The 19228-nt window shown below is 40.5% G+C and overlaps 1 protein-coding gene across 9 annotated transcripts in view; it reads left to right on the top strand.

The window, feature by feature from the left end:
* Window positions 1–17358, top strand: part of mybpc3 (myosin binding protein C3) — a 32343-nt gene extending 14985 nt beyond the window's left edge. For 7 of the 9 annotated variants that reach the window (XM_010731221.3, XM_027281698.1, XM_010731215.3 and 4 more), the window contains 18 exons: window positions 329–495; window positions 1757–1922; window positions 2000–2106; window positions 2194–2223; window positions 2313–2452; window positions 2937–3008; window positions 4198–4357; window positions 4497–4601; window positions 4692–4880; window positions 9008–9142; window positions 10918–11085; window positions 11219–11307; window positions 11704–11899; window positions 12015–12154; window positions 14618–14777; window positions 14861–14997; window positions 15265–15451; window positions 16852–17358. In XM_010731221.3, coding sequence (XP_010729523.3) covers window positions 329–495; window positions 1757–1922; window positions 2000–2106; window positions 2194–2223; window positions 2313–2452; window positions 2937–3008; window positions 4198–4357; window positions 4497–4601; window positions 4692–4880; window positions 9008–9142; window positions 10918–11085; window positions 11219–11307; window positions 11704–11899; window positions 12015–12154; window positions 14618–14777; window positions 14861–14997; window positions 15265–15451; window positions 16852–16892 — 2389 coding nt within the window. In that variant the 3' untranslated portion in view covers window positions 16893–17358. The remainder of the gene's footprint in view (window positions 1–328; window positions 496–1756; window positions 1923–1999; window positions 2107–2193; window positions 2224–2312; window positions 2453–2936; window positions 3009–4197; window positions 4358–4496; window positions 4602–4691; window positions 4881–9007; window positions 9143–10917; window positions 11086–11218; window positions 11308–11703; window positions 11900–12014; window positions 12155–14617; window positions 14778–14860; window positions 14998–15264; window positions 15452–16851) is intronic. The other 2 variants (XM_010731222.3, XM_010731219.3) reach the window with 1 other exon arrangement.
* The last annotated feature ends 1870 nt before the right edge of the window (window positions 17359–19228 follow it).

The following is a 19228-nucleotide window of genomic DNA, read 5'->3' as shown; positions in this document are numbered from 1 at the left end:
GAGGTATTAAAGTTATGTTTCTAGTCTGTGCGTCAGTGTTGTTGACAACAGTTCTTGTTAAAGGTTAATCTCACCTTCACAGCGGAAATAGTTCAGTAATGTGAATTAAATTTACGCTATGACGAATCTGACTCAAAAATGTGTCTCCATTTCTCATTACTTACATTAACACATTTTTGAAGAAGCTAAACAAGTAACAAACTGTTTTGGCGGGAGGTCATAACAACTTGTGGTCCATGGCTCCAAATATAGTAACCTATGGTAGTGACCTTCGAGCTCAGATTGACTTTAGCATGTATTGATGAATAATTTGTGAATTTTGGTGCAGGGAGAAAGACGGCGTGGAATTGACAAGAGACGAGTCATTCAAGTATCGCTTCAAGAAAGACGGCTGCAAACACATCCTGATCATCAACGAGGCCTCAAAGGAAGACTGCGGCCACTACAAGGTTAAAACGAATGGTGGCGAGTCTATGGCTGAACTCCTGGTGCAGGGTGAGTGGCAGACATGCACGAGTACAGCGTGAACCACTTTTGTCAGTGACAAACACTCCAAGTGCACATTCTCATACTCTACCAATAGTCGGGTGGCCTTGCCACTCCTGGCATGCTGTCTATCTTTGGGATATGGTGCCTCTTGCCATTGCCCACATCAGTCTGCCAAGGTTACTGCAAGTCCACATGCCAGCTAAAGTTAGATGAAGTGGACCATATTTCACCTTAAGGGTACAGGTCTGCACAAGTGACCCAGTTTGTTTCCACTGTTGTCTGTGTTGATTGAATGTATCTTTGTTGTAGTTTTTCATTCGATAGCTGCTTTGTCATCATGTGAGCCCCACAGAAATCTTACTCTCAGATAGCAGATCAGTCAGACTGTGATATTTTTTCAATAATGTGATCTAATGTAATTTTTTTAATGTGCTTAGAAGACCCAGTGACATTTCACCTTAGTACCATTAGCTCTCAGAGCGGAAATAGTAATTAAGAACCAAAAAACATAGCAATAAGCAATAATTTAGGCTCCTGGCTCTATACTGAATATATATACTCTCTACCTTTGTTTATATATTCCTGCGTACAGCATGTGTGTAACTTTGTCCCAGGAGTTGTTGTGAGTAGATTTAAATCCGACCTTTGTTCCGGCTCTCAGACCGGTTAAGTTTATCTGGCCTGTTAATTGAACACCGAGCCTGCCAAGAATTACCAGCTGCCGTCGTGCAGGGGATCAACACCTCAGTCCACAGCAGAACTCCCATTATTATGCCATTCCCACCTTATTTGCCCTGCCTGGCAGCGAGCTGACGTGAAACTCCTGTAACCTTTACAAGGAGCGTGCTGTGAGTTATCTCACCCAGATAACAATTTCTTTGGGTTAACTTTAATAACTCCCAAGTACATTATTTCTTGTGATACACAGTAGTAGCCCGAAGCTCCTGCATCTGGTCTTCATATCCTCCCACTTTATTTTCTACCATAAATCCAATTAACTATTCCCCTTGTGTCTGTTGCTAAGATACAACACACAAAGGCCGCACAAAGATAATGAACACCTCACACTCAAACACATTATTACCATATTATCCTCACATACAATAGCTGCATCTAATTTCTTTATCATATTATCCCCACACATCATCATCTTATTGCATCTTAGTCTGCCGTCTATTGCAGTAGCACCTCTGCTTGAGTCTGAAGGCCTCGAGAGTTTCCATTATCTGCACTCTGTGTGAGTGTTTGTGTTTGTCTGACTGTGCAGAGAAACAACTGGAGGTCTACCAGAGCATCGCCGACCTCACAGTGAAGGCGAAGGATCAGGCGGTCTTTAAGTGTGAGGTGTCGGATGAGAACGTGAAGGGAACCTGGTACAAGAACGGTGTAGAAGTCAAATCTGACGCCAGAGTAAACATCACACATATTGGCAGGTGAGGACACTTTCACACATGGACATGCTCATGTCCCATGACACCATGAAGTTTACTAAACATCTCCACTTTTTTAGGATCCACAAACTGACCATTGATGATGTGAAACCAGAGGATGAGGGAGACTACACTTTTGTACCAGATGGCCATGCTTTCAACCTGTCTGCTAAACTCAATTTCATGGGTAATACTTCAAAAGTAACATTGTTCAAAGCTTTGCAAGCCCAACCTACTTTTTCCTCACTCCCTTTTTTTTTACTTGTTTTCCCAGAGGTGAAGATCGATTACGTGCCACGTCAAGGTAATTCAAACCTACTCTCTTCTGGTGAGCTGACTAAACCAGTTAAAATATGAGGGACCGTTTTAACAGTTTTTTTTTTACTTTCTAAGATCCTCCTAAGATCCACCTGGACTGTATGAGCTGCACCACAGAGTCAACCATCATTGTGGTAGCCGGCAACAAACTCCGTCTGGATGTTCCTATCACTGGAGACCCAGCTCCCACAGTGGTCTGGACCAAAGGAGAGAAGGTAAAACAGACAAAAACAATACTTTTATTAATCAGCCTCACACCTATCACCTGACATCCACCATCTGTCCAGAGCACAGTAGGTAAAGTCTGAAATCTGAGGCTTATTCACCATAAAAAATGTAGCTGAACGCCTTACTAATGCTGTAACATTCACACAATGTTGGAGCATTTAAATAATATATATAATAGTTCTAATATCAAAGCTGAGATCACACCCTTAAGAACTAACTATTTTGAGCCTGAAAATAGCTAAGTGGCACAGATTAGTAGACACACTCATGTTATGCTAACTAATGCTTTCTTCCCTGTTAATAGGTTTGGCTGGGATAATAAGATGTTTTAACCCGAATAAGTACAATGCTACTTACAGCTTAATTCCATGATGCCTACCAGCGTGCTGATCCTTGAGTTGAGGAGAAAGAGAGGTTACATGACCTCTCTGTTCTTCTCAGCTTTTATCGCTTTGCTCTGCTCAAATGTAGGCTAGTTCTGTAAAACCTGATGGAGAGGAGAAAGAAGGGCCGACATCCTCATGGACGGTGAAGGATGGGAAAGTAAGCGTGCATGTCCCGAATGATTCCAAGTCAGTATGTTGACAGCATTGGCATCATGTTTTTTCCAATAGGTTTACCACCTTTTTGTCCTTGACCCTAAAGAAAACAATGAGCTCACTTGTGCTGTGTTGGATGTACAAATGAAGCCAGTGGAGAAGCTGCGTTCTACATGCATTTCACCCCGTGTAAACTTGCTGCCTGTGTGGTGAAAAGGGGAACGCAAGCAGCCATCAAACACAAAAGAATTGATCTTGCAACTACTTGACTGAACAGGTTGTGTGGTATATTGATTCACTGCTTTACAATCCTGGAGAAAGGACAGGCTGCAGCAGTAACAACAGATACAGGCAAATACATGAAAAGCAGTTTCTCCAGTGGCAATCACTGTGTGTGCATTCATGTCTCAGTTTTAAGCACTAAGAGAAAATCAACTGCATGACGTGTTACCCAGTATCTGTCCATGTTACTAAGGTAAGAGCATGCATTTATATCTTCTTACAGACAGACACAGGTGAGAGGAAACTGGCCAGTAAGTATGTTTTTGTATGATAACTTTATAAAGTGACTTTGTGATGGATCTGTCTTTGGATCACACACTCAAATACATAATGATAAATAATTAAAGTAACATGAGAACTTTTCTGCAGCTGTTCACAATGGTAAAATTAAACAAAAGTTTAAAGATGTATGTAAATAACAGCTTTTTTTATGTAGTGAAAAAAGTCTACCACCATTTTTACTGTGAGATTCTCTTGCGAGTAAGATTTTTTACTATGGTGGGTATTCTGTTTTCCACTCACAAACTTAAAGTTTCTTTTGAGGTCATTTTAGTTACTATCAACCAGATCAATATATATATAATAATAGCTATACTTTTGTATACAGTATCAGTACATGGACACAACTGCGCTTTAAATCCTTCTCATGAAACTTGGTACCATTTTAGATGATGTCCAGTATTGGTCGTGCATCTGCATGGTGCCATCTGAAGTTGTGTGTTTAAGTCAAACATGTGTCATTGGCATTGAAAAGCATGATTTGTCCAAATACCAAAAAAAATTTGTTTTGGAAAGTGTTACATCTCTCCGAAAGTGGCATTGCACTGTGCAGTATAGAGAGAAGAAGACTCACCAAAAGATGCTTCATTCGATTGCAGTCCAGTAACTCTGCTCTGGTTCTCACTGCGTAGGTCATCTCAGAGGGAGACAGCAGGGTCCATGTCGAAACCTCCAAAGGACACTGCATCTTCACCATCGAGGGGGCCGAGCGCCAGGATGAGGGGATCTACTCTGTTGTGGTTCGAAACCCTGCTGGAGAAGACACTGCAGATATCAATGTTAAAGTTGTCGGTAAGACAGAGCTGCCCTGTTTTTAATGAGAGATATAAGTATTGACAACTTACACACAAACAAAGCAGATTGTAAAAACAGTTAATGTAGCTACAAATATTTGATGTTAAATAGATTTAATTTTATTGTTTCCCCCCAGATGTTCCAGATCCACCCCAGAATCTCAAAATCCTCAGCGTGGGCGAGGACTCTTGTGTAGCCCAGTGGGATCCCCCTTCGTTTGATGGCGGACAGCCAATTATTGGTATTTTTTTTTCCTTTCTTGTCCTCCTTTATTGTCCTGATAAGCCTAGTTGATAACAACATCATCATTTGCTTCCTTTTTAATTCTCAGGCTACGTACTGGAAAGAAAGAAGACGAGGAGCTACAGGTGGATGAGGCTGAACTTTGACCCTTATCCTGATACGACCTATGAAGCCAAGCGTATGATTGAAGGAATGGCGTACGAGATGCGAGTCTATGCTGTCAACAGCATTGGCATGTCTCGTCACAGTCCAGCCTCGCAGCCTTTCGTGCCAGTCGGTGAGTATTTCAATAGGTTTAAACCAGCTCCTGTCCCACTTGTTGCATTTAATTAATCATTTTCAGACATTTGCTGCGCCGCATTGTTCATGTGATGGTTGACGTGATGAAGTTGACAGTCTGACTTTTTGCTGTGTCTCGTCACGTCACCCTTGGTTGATTGGTTTAAGGTTTCACTCAGGTCATGGGAGCTGGTTGACTTGTGGTCATGACAGGACGGGGTCATGTTTGCTGTATGTTTGTTGAAATCCAAGAAGCCTGTGGAACAAAAATGCAGGATCTACAGGTCATGCTAGTCATGAGGGTGTGCCTACACCACTAAATGGACCAGATAGATAAACACTGTACAGTACAATGGCAAATACTGTGTGCTATGTGATGAGGAAATAACACACCGAAGCGATGATATTTTAATTTACTTAAGGGCTGCAGTGGCTCAGGTAGAGCAAAGTCAGGACATTTCAACATCCTGTCGAGATGTTGAAATGTCCTTGAGCGAGACACTGAACCTCTATTGGTCCTGATGGTTAAAAGACTTTTAGCACTGCACAATTGTAATATTGCCAGACTCTCAATGGACAGTTTGAATTAAAAACTGATGGAGCACAACCAGAGATATTGTCTTTTTCATTGCATGCATTCTTCCTTCATTATCCACAATGCAACACGGCCCCCAACAGTTTCGTCAGAGATTCTGTCATGCTAATAGCGTGCTGCTTGAGTAGTGGGCTGCAGAGGTCTGATAAACTCCACACCTGATCCAAGGCTTACTCCCCAAGACCTAAAAACAAACCTTGAAATGTAAAACTGGTGGAGTTCCTTGTATAAAAGCTCCACCACCATCAGTGTGTGACTGCGTGTGCTTGATTGGCACTTTCGAAATACAGTGCACGCAGTCCAAAGAACATTTCCTCTCTAACATACCTTTCATAGCATTGTATCCATGTTAAGTCTACGGCCCTTAACAGTAGTGTAACATTACCCATATCACATGACAACATCCAAATTATATGTCTGGATGTGAGATGCAATTGATTAAATCTACATGTAGAGTAATTTTCTAGAATGAATGCACCGTGAATTGTTGGAGACGCTGTGGAGCATAGTTCTTATATTGTTGTGTCGTAGGTGATGAATATTTATAGAAATACTTAATATTTGAAGCCAGTTTTTCATGGTAGTTAACTTTCTTATTTATGATGTTCTTCTGTAAATCCCTTTTGTAAATCTTTACATCATATGCATCAAGAAAAGCATGGTGTACAGCAAGCACCGGTAAAATACAACAACGGTCTGGCATTTGGCAGTCAGGTTGGGTCTGAATCATAGACACATAAAAAATGTAAGATGTCAGCTTGATACTCATAATTGCCATTATGTTCTTGGTGAGTGGAGATGTGTGCGGTAGTCTGGAGGTGTACAACCAGTACAGTTTACTAGCCTGACAGTATCCTCTAAATCAGGGGCTCAGGTTTGATTGTCTCTTAGTCTATCACTGTTTTTTTTAAAACGACCATCTAATTCTCCACTTGTTGATTTAAGAGGGAAGATCATTGTATCCAGATGGCCAATCGCTTGTAAGACAGCTGATTAGGAAACTATCCTTGGCATTCTTCTCTATAAATAATGGCTTGGAAGCATTTGGCTCTGCTGGGACCAGCTGCGTAACACAGAGGGGTTTGCGCTACTGTGGAGGCTGTCGCAGAAGAAGCATTGTTGTCACAAGACAATAGTGAAGAGAACAAGAGACGTGTATGTGTGAGCGAAAGGAATGAGAGCTTAGGTTAAAGCAAGACATTTTGCAGAAGAGGTGGACACGTGCAAACATCACCTTTAGTCAGCAGCAGGACTGCTAAACTCTGAGAAAGAATGACTAAGCCTAAACTTCCAAAGACAGCTGAGAAGAAGCCAGTGGAAGAAGAAAAAACTGTTGAACCAGGACAAGAGATACCAGCTGATGCTCCAGAGGTGAAAGCCAGCGAGCCTGAGACAGAGACACCGCCGCCTCCTGAGGCAGGACAGGAAACCAGTAGCGGACTACCTGCAGCTACCCCTGCAGGGGAAGCCCCCAGTGGGGAAGAGGGAGCTCCAGCTGAGAATAAGACACCACCAGCAGAGAGTGTCCCCCCAGCAGAAAGTGGTCCCCCGGCAGAGGAGACCCCTGTAGAGCCTGTTCCTGCAGCTGAACCAGAGCCAGAGCCAGAACCTCTTGGTAGTAGGCATTATTAATTTTGAGATGTTGGATTTTAGTATAATAGAAATGAAACTTCATTTTGTTGACGTGTGAATGACATTAATGGGAAAGTTGGCTGCATATTGCAGAAACTCATTTTTCAGTGATGTAGATGTTTGAAAATTGTGTTAAACAATGGTTTATTAACCAGGCTGAGAGACTTTTTCTCTGCACCCTTTTGTCTCGACACCACCCTGAGCTACTTTTTAAACAAAGCCTGTGACTTTCTACAAGGAAACCCTCGACCTCTAAGGTGTCCCCATCATGTGTTTACACTGTATACTTAGCCTGTGTCCTGTGACGATGAGGCCACAGCTCAAATTCCACACCTCTCAGTCTGTCCTCAGGTTGTCGACAAGATGAAGATTTACGATCGACTAAATACTGACCTCAGAATGACAGTGAGATGTTCCTCACCTGTGCACAACTAGCAGTAGTATGTCCTATTCATGGTAAATATAGGTTTGCCGGAGAGAACAAGCTTATCTTCATTGTGTGTTAATCCATCACCAAGCTGACTGTGGTTTCCGGCATACTGTACTGGTTTAGAGCCAAGCTGCACTGACTGCTTGACTATTGAAACAGAAATGTGTTAATCTTCATTAATGTTGGTGGAAGTCACTGCTCCAGATCTGCTGGATTTTGAATTGCTGCTGAGGTGATGTGAGGAATCAGTAGTGATTTTTTAATGTGTGATTAGAAAATATTCCATAAAATGTATAAATGTTATATTCTTTATCTCTATCAGCAGTGAATACATCTTTTCTCCCCCTCAATTATCCTCAAGTTTTTGACAGACATACAGTAATTAAGCTTGTAGAGTAGAGGTCCTAAAGCTGAATGCTAAACACTGTAATAATAATAATAATGTTGCTTCATCATTTATTGAAAACAAGTGAGTTTAGTCTCTGCTGCTTAAATGTGTTGTGACATTGGTTCTTTGCTTTTGGCACTTGTGTGGGAAGAAGCTGATGAGCCTTTTAATGTGAACTTAAATCGTGTCATTTCATCCCTGCGGGACAGAAAATACAGCAGACCCAGCTCTGAACTCCAGGTCAGTCAGACAGCTCATCTTTCCTGGAATAACATAAGCTGGCTTATGACAGGCTAATAGATTGTTTTGATAACTGACACAACCACAAATATTGATGTCAGAGGGATCAAACAGTCGGTTGTAAAATTATATTCATACTCATTCACGTCATGCTTAGTAAATAAACTGTAACTGCATATAGCTTCACCAACGTGTTTCACTGCACCAGATGATTTCCGTAGCACCAGATATGATGAACTACAGTATTTCACAGCTCAACTTGCAGTTTTAACCCTCTGAGGTCCTTTCAATGGCCCTATCAATTGCTTTTGCAATCATAAGTGATCGCTCGAACACCAGAAGGTTAAAGTTGTGTGACCAGAAACACATCAGGCCCATACTGCCACATACATAAACTTGTCTCCAGATGACCCTCGTTCTCGGTTAATCGGCTCAAGGTCACACAAATCAGCTAACTGTCTGCCTGAATAGCATTTCTGTTGCCTGTCGGTGAGTAAAATCCCCAAAATGTTCATTTTCGTGTGGCTCGTTCCACCTTCAAACAACTTTTCTGTGAGGTAAATATCATAATCATCACTAAAGTTGCATTAAAGAGATGTGTGTGTTTATTTCTCCTGCTGTACTCACTGAGATTCTCAGACTCTCATTCATTCAAGTTGTAATGGTCGCTCATAGCATTGAAGCACGGTGTGCTGCTCTGTGAGTGTTTGTGTTAAGTTACATAATTTGTTAATTCCTTATCATGTTCATCCACTGGTCCACTAATTAATTCGGAATTTATTTAATAATGCTCTAACTGACTAACAGGTCCCATTTGTCTGCCCTCTGCCTCTCTCTCAGCCCCTACAAGTGCGCCCATCGGACTATGCGTCGACGACATCAACGACACTTCCATCTCGCTGAAGTGGCGTCGGCCTGAGAAGATTGGCGCAGCTGAACTCGAGGGTTATGGGGTTGAGTACTGCAAGGAGGGCAGTAAGTGCCGGAGCCTGCTGCCTGCATGCTTTTGATAAGGAAAGCTTTTTATAGCATATATCATCAAAGTTTAAATACACCAGTGAAGTGCAGCGACTGATTTCTTCAGATTTCCAGACAGCCCGCACAGCACAGTCAGATTACCTAAAAACGGTTTGGAAAAGGATGAGAAAATCTTTACCCAGGTAGCTGAATGGTTAAAGTACATGCTGTGAGGGAATTTTCTATTTGAGCATGCCACATATGGGGTTACACAGGGTCAAACATACCTGAGGTCACTATAGGGATTGTGTTAAATCTTATATTGTTAAGGGACACTGATTTCTCTCTTTGAGATACAGAGCTGTATGTTTGAGGATTCAGAGGATAGAGCTGTCTCACTCCCTTAACACATCAGATAGGTAAATAACACAGAAGCTATACAGAGTCAGATAACAATGTTGGACCATTGAAGTGTAAATGTATTTCCTGGTTTGTAGATTAATGGGCAATTGGCAAATGCTGTTCTTGCATTGAGTATAACTATTTATGAACATAGCGTAGTTGTGGCACTATTCTGAGGGCTAATAGAGGAGCCAGAGAGGACAGCTTCTTCAGAACTGAGGCAGCATCTGTCAGGTTTAGTTCAAGAAGTGGAACAAAGTGCAGACGCGGAGGTAAGTGAACAAAAACTAACTTAATAACTTATAATCTGAAAAGGTGGTTGATGATGATGATGGAAAAACAAACTAACTCCAAGAATCCAAGATAAATAAGACGTCCAGCAGAGGTCTAAACAAATAAAAACTTAAAATTGAGCAAGACTCGGAGCAGGAGGAGGGACACGGAAGGAAACACAAAGACGGAACAAAAACCTGGTGAACTTAATACACAAGTGAAGACAAGACAATGAGACATAGGTGAACCTAATCAAGGTGGAAAAGACAGTCAAAAGTGGTGGGAAAACGCAAAGGCAGGAAGTAAAGTAACACAAATCACAGAGAGGGAAGAAATACAAAATAAAACAGGAAACAATAAACAAAAAAACTCAAAACCATGACAGGCATCAAGTGTATTGATAAATCCTCCATTCTCATTGGCCAAGCATCAACAAACCTTTTAGTATAAGACATCTTAGACTCGTCTGTGCCTTCTCTCCACTGACTGAACTGACCGTTGGTGAATACAATTCTCCCACACATCCCATTTTATCACAACATCCCTGGTTTTCTGACTGCCTCTATACTAACAGTTATTCAAGGAGGCAAAAGTGATTATTAAAGATTATTAAATTTACAGTGTGGTCATTTTAACTGGTCGATTTGTGTCGTTTTATTGTTTCATGTTGAAGAAACAAGCAAGAAAGACGATGCAATCAGAAGCACATGAATAAGTTTCATAATTAATCTGAAACCCCAAAGGCTATCAGCTATCAACAGCAGAGCAAAATAAACACGAGATGAAAGTTAAGTGTTTTCATGCTTCTTTCAACACGTCAGTCTAGATAAATGCCTGAGCCATCACTCATGTAGTGTTGTTCCTCGAGGCCTGCCTCTAGGCTGTCAGCCGTCATGATGATTATATGATTATTAACCTTTCTAATGACTGAAATTATCTACTTCAGATGTCTTAACTCATAATTATATCAGGATTGTATTTGCTGTCATGAACTGTTGTTTCTCTCCAGAACATCTGATGATAACTAAATGGAGGTTCAGGTGAACTTCTGTCTGTGTTTTTGTAACATTTTCTCTCAGGTGAATGAAGTCATTTTGTTGTGTGTTCTTTGGTGGCAGCTGACGAATGGATACCAGCCATCAAAGGTCTGACTGAGAGGACATCGCTGACGATCAAAGATCTTAACACCGGAGACAAGCTGCAGTTCCGTGTGCGAGCCTACAACATGGCAGGACCCAGCGCCCCCATTACTCTGGGTCAATTTGTCACCATCAGAGAGATAATGCGTCAGTATAGATTTAGATTCAACACCCACTTAGGACTAAATGACACATGATAACCAATACATTCCTATATTACTTAATATTTCTACTTTTTTCAGTCCCCGTCATGCCTCTTATTTTGTATTTTCTTTCACAGAACGACCTAAAATTTGGCTTCCCAGAAGTCTCCGCCAGACTCTCATAAGGAAAGTTGGAGAAACTGTAAACCTTGTGATCCCATTCCAGGTGCAGTGTACATTCAAATCTTGAATGCTCCAAAATGCTGTCTTTATAGAGTATAAACACTGGAGTGAAACATGAACAATAAAAAAAGTTCTCCCAACTCTAGTTGGATGGATGAGTATTGTTAGATTCGTACCAGCAGTGGGGTACAAAAATTTGGTCTAAGGTTGGTAGCAGAGTGCATACCTTATGTGACATGTTGGTAGTACTACATAAAAAGTACCAATAAAGTCATTAGGATTCATTTTTTAAGAACTATGAATGATTTCATGGCAATTTGTCAAGTTTTTGAAGACAGATTATCAGCGGACGTTGTTTAATTGTTGATTTTGTTCTTATTTATTTGTCATAAACTGACACATAGTAGTTTGAACTCCTGTCTCTCTTCTGGTCATGCAGGGTAAACCCAGGCCAAAGGTGACGTGGAGCAAAGACGGGGAGCCTCTAGCCGCCACATTCGCTAACGTGAGGAACAGTGAACTGGATACGATCCTCTTCATCCGCAACACAGACAGAAAACACTCGGGGAAGTATGATCTCCAGGTACAGATTGAGAATGTGGAAGACTCAGCAAGCGTCATGCTGCAGGTTGTTGGTAAGCAGGACAGGTTGAGGCTATCAACAAGATTTAAAAATATCTGTAGCATTTGTGCTAGTAATAATATCATACCATTCAGTGGTTTAATCATATTCCCCCTACTCCTATGTAGATCTCCCCGGGCCACCTGAGGCTCTGAAGATCATGGATATCTGGGGCTTCAATGTAGCACTTGAGTGGAAGCCGCCTAAGGACAACGGCAACTGTGAAATAATTGGTTACGCCATTCAGAAAGCTGACAAGAAGACAATGGTAAGACTTTACACTTTTGAGCCTAGCAACAAAACTTATAACATTAACTTAACTGAAAAGCACAGTCTTTTAATGAGTTGAAGTGATTGCAAATTCTTACATTTCCTGTGACTGGTATTTTTCCAAAGATCTGACATAAAGACAGAGTCAGTGATGGAGACATTTCATTCACCCAATATCAGTCACAAGCTTCATTAGTGACCTACTATTCATAATAAAAAATCAGTTCTGATTAGTTCACTATTGTAGGTCTACAAACATCTTCCTTGGCTGCAAACAGCTTTACTTCGTTGTGCTGTCTTTGATTGTTTTAGGGGGTTTCAGATTGAGTCTTTTGCAGTGGAAAGAGTCTAAGTATCATTACCACTTTATGTACACAATTTACATTTGACAACAACATTCCTGTCATCTTTCCTGCTGACAAAATCAAAGTAATACTAATATTTCCAGCTGCCAAATGTCCCATCTTCCAAGCTGCTTGGTGACATACACGTGTCATGTAGGGAGGTGACAAAAGTAATAGTGTAACAAGTCTTTTCTTTGTTTTATTATATTGTATTCCTGAAATCGTATTAGTAATTAATTCTACTACTCGTTATTGGTCAGGCTAATATTATTATTGTGATATTATTACTCGTAATACATTACTGCCCAACACTGCATAGTAGACAATGACTGAACACATCTTATTAAATTAAATTCTATTAAAAGCATTTGGGAACTGGCCTGACTTAAGTCAGGTCATGGTTACTTGGACTGAGTGGACCCCAGAGATCTTCTCAGAGGACGGCAAATGGTTGCCATGTCTTTATAGCTCACAGCTTCTCGTTCACTGAAACTGATCCAGTAAAGGCATTTAGTTTTTATTAACATGAGTGAGGGTGCTGATACATGTGGGAGGATGAAAGCTGCATGGACACAGAGGGATATTTTAGCCTCCCTTGTGACACATATACTGTAATCAGCCAATGCTGAGCAACACAGTCTACTCTGTGGGCCAGGAGTGATGCATTATGGGTTTGTTGGCAAGTGCTCCAACTGGCAGCATCCTCCACCTCGAGTTGCCAGGAACAATGTCGGCCAGGAATGTCCTAATCTGATCCTCGTAGCCTTGACCTGGTCTGGATTGTCTGTACAGTGACGCATGGCCATTGTTCTCCTGCCCAGCTCGGCTGACGGTTCATGTTACACTGTAGTCATTATTAGATCAAATTAATTTCACTTGCATCTCTTTATAGCAAGCTTGGGATGTTGATTATCAAGTTACCAATAACAATGTACTGAGTACCTGTTTAGATGTCAGAGGGAAAGACTGATAAATATAAAAGTCCTGATTGCACATGTAGCTCAGATTTAGCCATATCCTATTTCATTTCATTTATTTAAAAGAGCAATTACACCTTAAGTCTGGTAGAGTATGAAGATATTTTAAAATCAAATCAGAGATATCTTTATATCATTATTGTAGGATGTTACCTGCCATATTTAATAAAAATAATTCATATAATTTGTCTGACTGAACAAACTATTTATGTGGGCTGAAATGTTTTTAAGTTCATCGAATCTGATGTAAATTAATCCTTTAACATTTAATTCTAATTTGTTTGTTATATTTATTCTTTAACATTCTTTGATAATGTAGTTAGTTGATTAATTAAAACACCCCGCTCAGTTCAGCTTGAACCTGCACCACTTCTCACTGTATTTGCTTAAAGGTCCAGTGAGTCAAGTTTAAGGCGCTCTATTTACAGAATACGGCAGAAACAGAATATAATATGCAGAACTATGTTGTATAATCTTTTCATTAGTGTTTAATCACCTGAAAATAAAAACCAACAGTAGCCCAGAATGGACAAACTGTTTCAAGATAAGGTCTTCTATGCTTTTTGCATGTTCTGCAGCTACCAAAGTTTCTCCTTCACAACAGGAAGGAGAGGGTGACACAAGGAAGTTGCAATCAGCAACTACACCACTAGATGGCACTAAATCCAACACACTGAACCTTTAAAGTGATCGCAATACAGGTTTCAAGTGCAGTTGTACACATGAGGATGTAGGACTAATACACCCAGAGATAGTTTAAAACAGCTAAACGTCTGGAGGACCCAAGGAAAATATGGGCATATAAAGCACATAGGGAAAAAGAAACATGAAATATCTTAGAGAGGTGTTTGGCCAATACAAGCCTGCAAAGCAGCTTCAGTGATGCTTGGTGGAGACGTTTCAAAACTCTTTACTGGAACACCTCATTCAGTGTTTTGAGCACTGCTGAATACGTAGAATAAGGGTGTGGTTGAGATCTAGTAATTGGCACGATTCATATCAAATCATGTAGTAACCTGTATGGAAGCATTCATTATGTTTCTTCACTCATTTATTCACATTTTCCTTTGTCACCTACCTGTCCAATATGGAATCTGAAAAACTGAATCGGACACTTTTTTGTGTGTGATTCATATGAAGGAGTGGTATACAGTCTACGATCAGTACAGGCGAACCAACTGCGTTGTGTCTGACCTCATCATGGGGAATGAGTACGTCTTCCGAGTGTATTCCATGAACCTGGTGGGCCTCAGCCAGGAGCCCTGCAACACAAAAGACAGCGCTTACATCCAGAAGTCAGGTGGGCTCTGACTGCACGTTTAAATATCGTATATGAAATCTGCGTGGAGGTCATAAAAGAAGTGAAGAAAATTGTCTTTTCAGGTATCGACTACAAGCATCCAGGCCACAAAGAACATGACTTCTCAGAGGCTCCCAAGTTCACACATCCTTTGGTGAACCGCTCAGTCATAGCAGGATACAACGCCACCCTCAGCTGCTCCGTCAGAGGCATACCAAAGGTCACCATTACATGAAAATGTGCATGGAGAGATATTTGTGATTAAAATTCAACAAACAAAAACACACACACACACACACACTGGCCTACCTCTTCATGACATTTGTGTTTTATAGCAACTAATAATCACCCTCAATGAAGTCCTCAGTGAAACGGTATCCACCACATAAATCCAGTGATTATTGCTGTTAGTAATAGAACAGTATTGTTTGTGCAATAGTCACACTGTACTCTACTGATACTGTAATACTTTGTCTTACCTCGTTAGCCCAAAGTCACCTGGTACAAAAACAAGATGGACATCTCAAATGAAGCCAAGTACCGGATGCTCAGTAAGCAAGGTGTTCTGACACTGGAGATCCGTAAACCGTGTCTGTTTGATGGGGGAGTGTATACGTGCAAAGCAGTGAACGCCAGCGGAGAAGACGTAGTGGAGTGTAAACTGGAGGTTCGCCGTAAGTATCCTGCTGGGTGGAAGAGGGACAGAAACGCGTGTGGCCTCTTTTTCATGACCCACTTAGACACTCCATCCTATCCTCCTTTTCCCTACTTTTCATTCACATCAAATGAGTATCAGTCAATGGGTTAAACTGTAGCACCTGAGTTTGTGGTGGATTTTCAAAAACTCTTTATTTCATAGGTTTCCTCATTCCCAAGAAATTTGCTGGAAAGAACTGTGTTTACGATTAAAAATAAAATAGGAACCCCCTTTAAAGAAGTGCAGAATTGACATAAAGTCTAAATTAGTATAGTCAAAAAAGTCTCAACAGAAGATCCAACTTCATTTTGTTCCTGAAGCTTTTACATCATTTCATGGAGTTGCAACTCAGCAGCTCCATCTGTTGAGGAAGGCCACAAGATGTGGTTGAATGAAAGCTTCAGAGACAAAATGTTGTGATCAGAATTTAATGTCGGAAGCTCTCCAAATATGTTGATTTGTATACTTTCCTGTAGAAGTCTTCACGTGTAACTACACCTCCCTGTCTATTTACTGCACTAAATATTCACAGCTGCACCAGCTGCCCACAATTCTTTCAGAGATAGCTTCCTGAAGATTAATGGAAAATGAATTACCTTGAAAATAAAGTGTTGCTGAAAACTGATAGTTAATCTTTCATCGTTTCATTGGATCTTAGGGATGATCCATCCTTTCTAAATGATTGTCTCCCTCCCTCTTTTAATTCTCACCCTTTACTGACAATGCTTTGTCCTGTCATGCTTGAAAACCAACCTGTGATCCTGAGGTAAGACTCAACCCCACCCAACCCCGCCCCACACTGTGATAAATGCTCTAGAAGGATTTGTCAAATCATCGACACTTAAAGACAATTACCTGACATCGATATTAACCACCACTTAACTTCCTTAACTTTCCAGCCAAGATTTTCAAAGGCTTAAATGTACTTTCACTGCTGTAGCATATAATGTTTAAAACGTTGAGCTTTTAAAGATGTAATTAATATTTTTATTTTAACAATGGGTGGCATCTCGTCTCTACAGACTTTATAGATTTGGGGATTATTTCCGGCCTGCAACTTTGCTGTTTTGATTCACTCTCACTATTCTGCTTAGCAACAAATAACAGACGGACAGAGTGAGTGACTAGCCGGTAAACATAATGAAGCTTTTAAAAAATAGGTAGACATTTCCCTCAGGAGGTTGGTGGAGATGACAATATGTCGGTATTGTGTTCCGACCTTGTTTCTGCTGCCCCTAAGTGGACAAAAAATCTGTTATTACAGCTTTAAGTCGCATGAAAACCACAAGTAGTGTTACACTGTTGAACAATATACAGTTTGTTTTGGAAAACTGCGCTACCAGTTTAACTCTTTATCTTGACTTATGTTCCTTGCAGCGCAAATTGTGAAAGAAGAAAAGAAAGACGAAAAGAAGTGAGAGTTTTGAGTTGCTGACTGAAGAGAAGATTGATTCTTGTCTCCTGTGGTTCCTGCATGTTGACTGTTTTGTGTCACGAGAAACTCTTCAGGCTGGCTCACAAACGTGTTTAACGCACATCCGTTCTTGTTTTTGCACCACTGTCTTCTGCAATCATCTTGCATCTGTTACATACTATTACGATTACGGAAGTGACTGGGGCTCATGCTTGAATTTGCTGTTCATTAATAGGGAAGTATTTATGTTTCATTGTTTGATAAGTAACTCATGGTTTTACACTCTATTCTACAGATACTACAGAGTAGAGATAAATGGATAACATTCAAAGAAAGCAGCAATATTTATGAAATTATTTTATTTGTGATTTGTCATCTTGTTTCTCACGTTTCATCTGAAAGAAAGGAATGAATTAGTGTTTTGATTTGTTTGTGTGCATACAAAGGTCAATATAAATACTTCAAAAACATGAGTGAGTGATTTCATTCAGTGATATTATCAAGGGATGCTGTAGTAATAGCAATAGCACACAGGTGGAGATCAATTCCTGAGATTCCCATCATGACAGCTAAAGTAGCCATGGTATTCAGAAAACGTAAAAAAGCATGGCACTGATGCTCAGAGGTCCAGTGAAATGGACTAGAATTGTCAGGGGCTTAGTTTTATTGTAACAAAGCCTCACTAAAGCCAGAAGTGTGAAGCATGTGCCTAATGTGCACGCCACAGTGGGATGTGTGTGTGAAGGGCTGGAATAGCTGAGATGTCCTTTTACTGCTGAGGACAAGCGTTAGTGAAGTGGAACACATGGTGGGGTTTGTCGAGCGGGAGCTGCTGTAACATCACTCCACAGTTATTCCTTTGATGCCTCAAATGTAAATATTTCCTGTGCCCTCTCAGCGTACAGCTGCAAAAGATCCAGAGAGCCTTGTACCTGTCACCGGGCCACTATTAACACACATGACGAATGTCTTACAGCACCTTCGTTTTTTGCCAGGTGTTTTGACATGGGGTTTCACCAAAACCCCCAAATTACAAAGTGAAAAGGCTACATGGTCCAAATCTAAACAGGAAGTATCAAATATCATGTTATATATCAGGTTATTTTTCACTCATTACCAAGTTACAGCTCACTACTCGAGTGATGGGAGCCAGCGGTGGTGGACAACATGACTAGCTGGAGGGGGTGAAAGGAAACTCCACTGAATGGCACAAATGGTCTTATGTTAACAGGCTCGGAAAGGTCTACATTTAGACAAAATGTCCTAAAATGGTGTTTGCATGGGCAACTTACCAGAACCACAGCTCTCAGCAGTGGAGAGAAAGGTTAGATCTAAGTAGCAATAGGACAACATAGAAATACTCTCAAAATGTTACATATATACACGACATTACATATACTCAAGAGCAAAGGCTAAAAGTTCACCATCTTAGATGTTAGCATGATAACATTTGCCAATTAGCACTGAACACAAAGTATGGCTGTGAGATTTTGACCTGATGATGGCGCTATATGAAAAGTTAAGAGATCACCAAAGTTTACAGTTCATCCTGAGGGGGATGTGACTGTGTCTACCAAATTTGATGCCAACCCATCCAATATTTGTTGGGACATTGTGTTATTATATTATTATTAATAAATTCATGGAAGTGCTGGAAAAAAGTCTTGGATTGACAAAGTCATTCAGATACATCCTCTGGGAACTATGAATCTTTGTACCAAATGTTAGGCCAATATATTTCATAAATGTTAAGATATAAATGAAAACATAAAAACACTTCATGGTGGCGCTAAAGCAAAAGTCAGGGGATCAGGATTCATCGTTCATGGAAGTTTCATGGCAATCCATCCAATAGTTATTCAATATATATTCCGTCTGGAAGTAATGGACTAGCTGCCATTGTTTTCGATCAGCATAAAATTGGCTATTTTGGGCACTTTTATGAGCAGAAATAGGACACTTTGTTATCTTTACTGCCAGCTGAGTTTACGTAATTTCTCTGTAGTGGCCAGACTACTTGGTGGTACTCAGTTTGGAGTATAAATCACGTTGGAAAGAAGTCCTCACTGAGTTCAAACAAGGATTGAGCAGCTGGCTGAAGACACTTCCAGCAGTGTGGAAACAATGACAACATAGGGCCTGATTTGTAAGTTAAGCAATAACCTGTTTTCCCATGAGGCCATTATTCAGGGGTAGTTTGCTGGTAAAAAAAAAAATGTAGACAATATTTTAATTTTTAGGGCCTTTCTATGACACACTAAAATCAGATTTTTCTACATTACTATATTATGCTGCAACTTATTAACAAAGCTAAGGTGTAATATGACAAGGTAAAGAGTA

This window comes from Larimichthys crocea, chromosome VIII (genome assembly GCF_000972845.2).
Source record: "Larimichthys crocea isolate SSNF chromosome VIII, L_crocea_2.0, whole genome shotgun sequence".
Classification (NCBI taxonomy): domain Eukaryota; kingdom Metazoa; phylum Chordata; class Actinopteri; family Sciaenidae; genus Larimichthys; species Larimichthys crocea.
The sequence above is the reverse complement of the archived record's forward strand: the minus strand, read 5'-3'. Positions and strand labels throughout refer to the sequence as shown.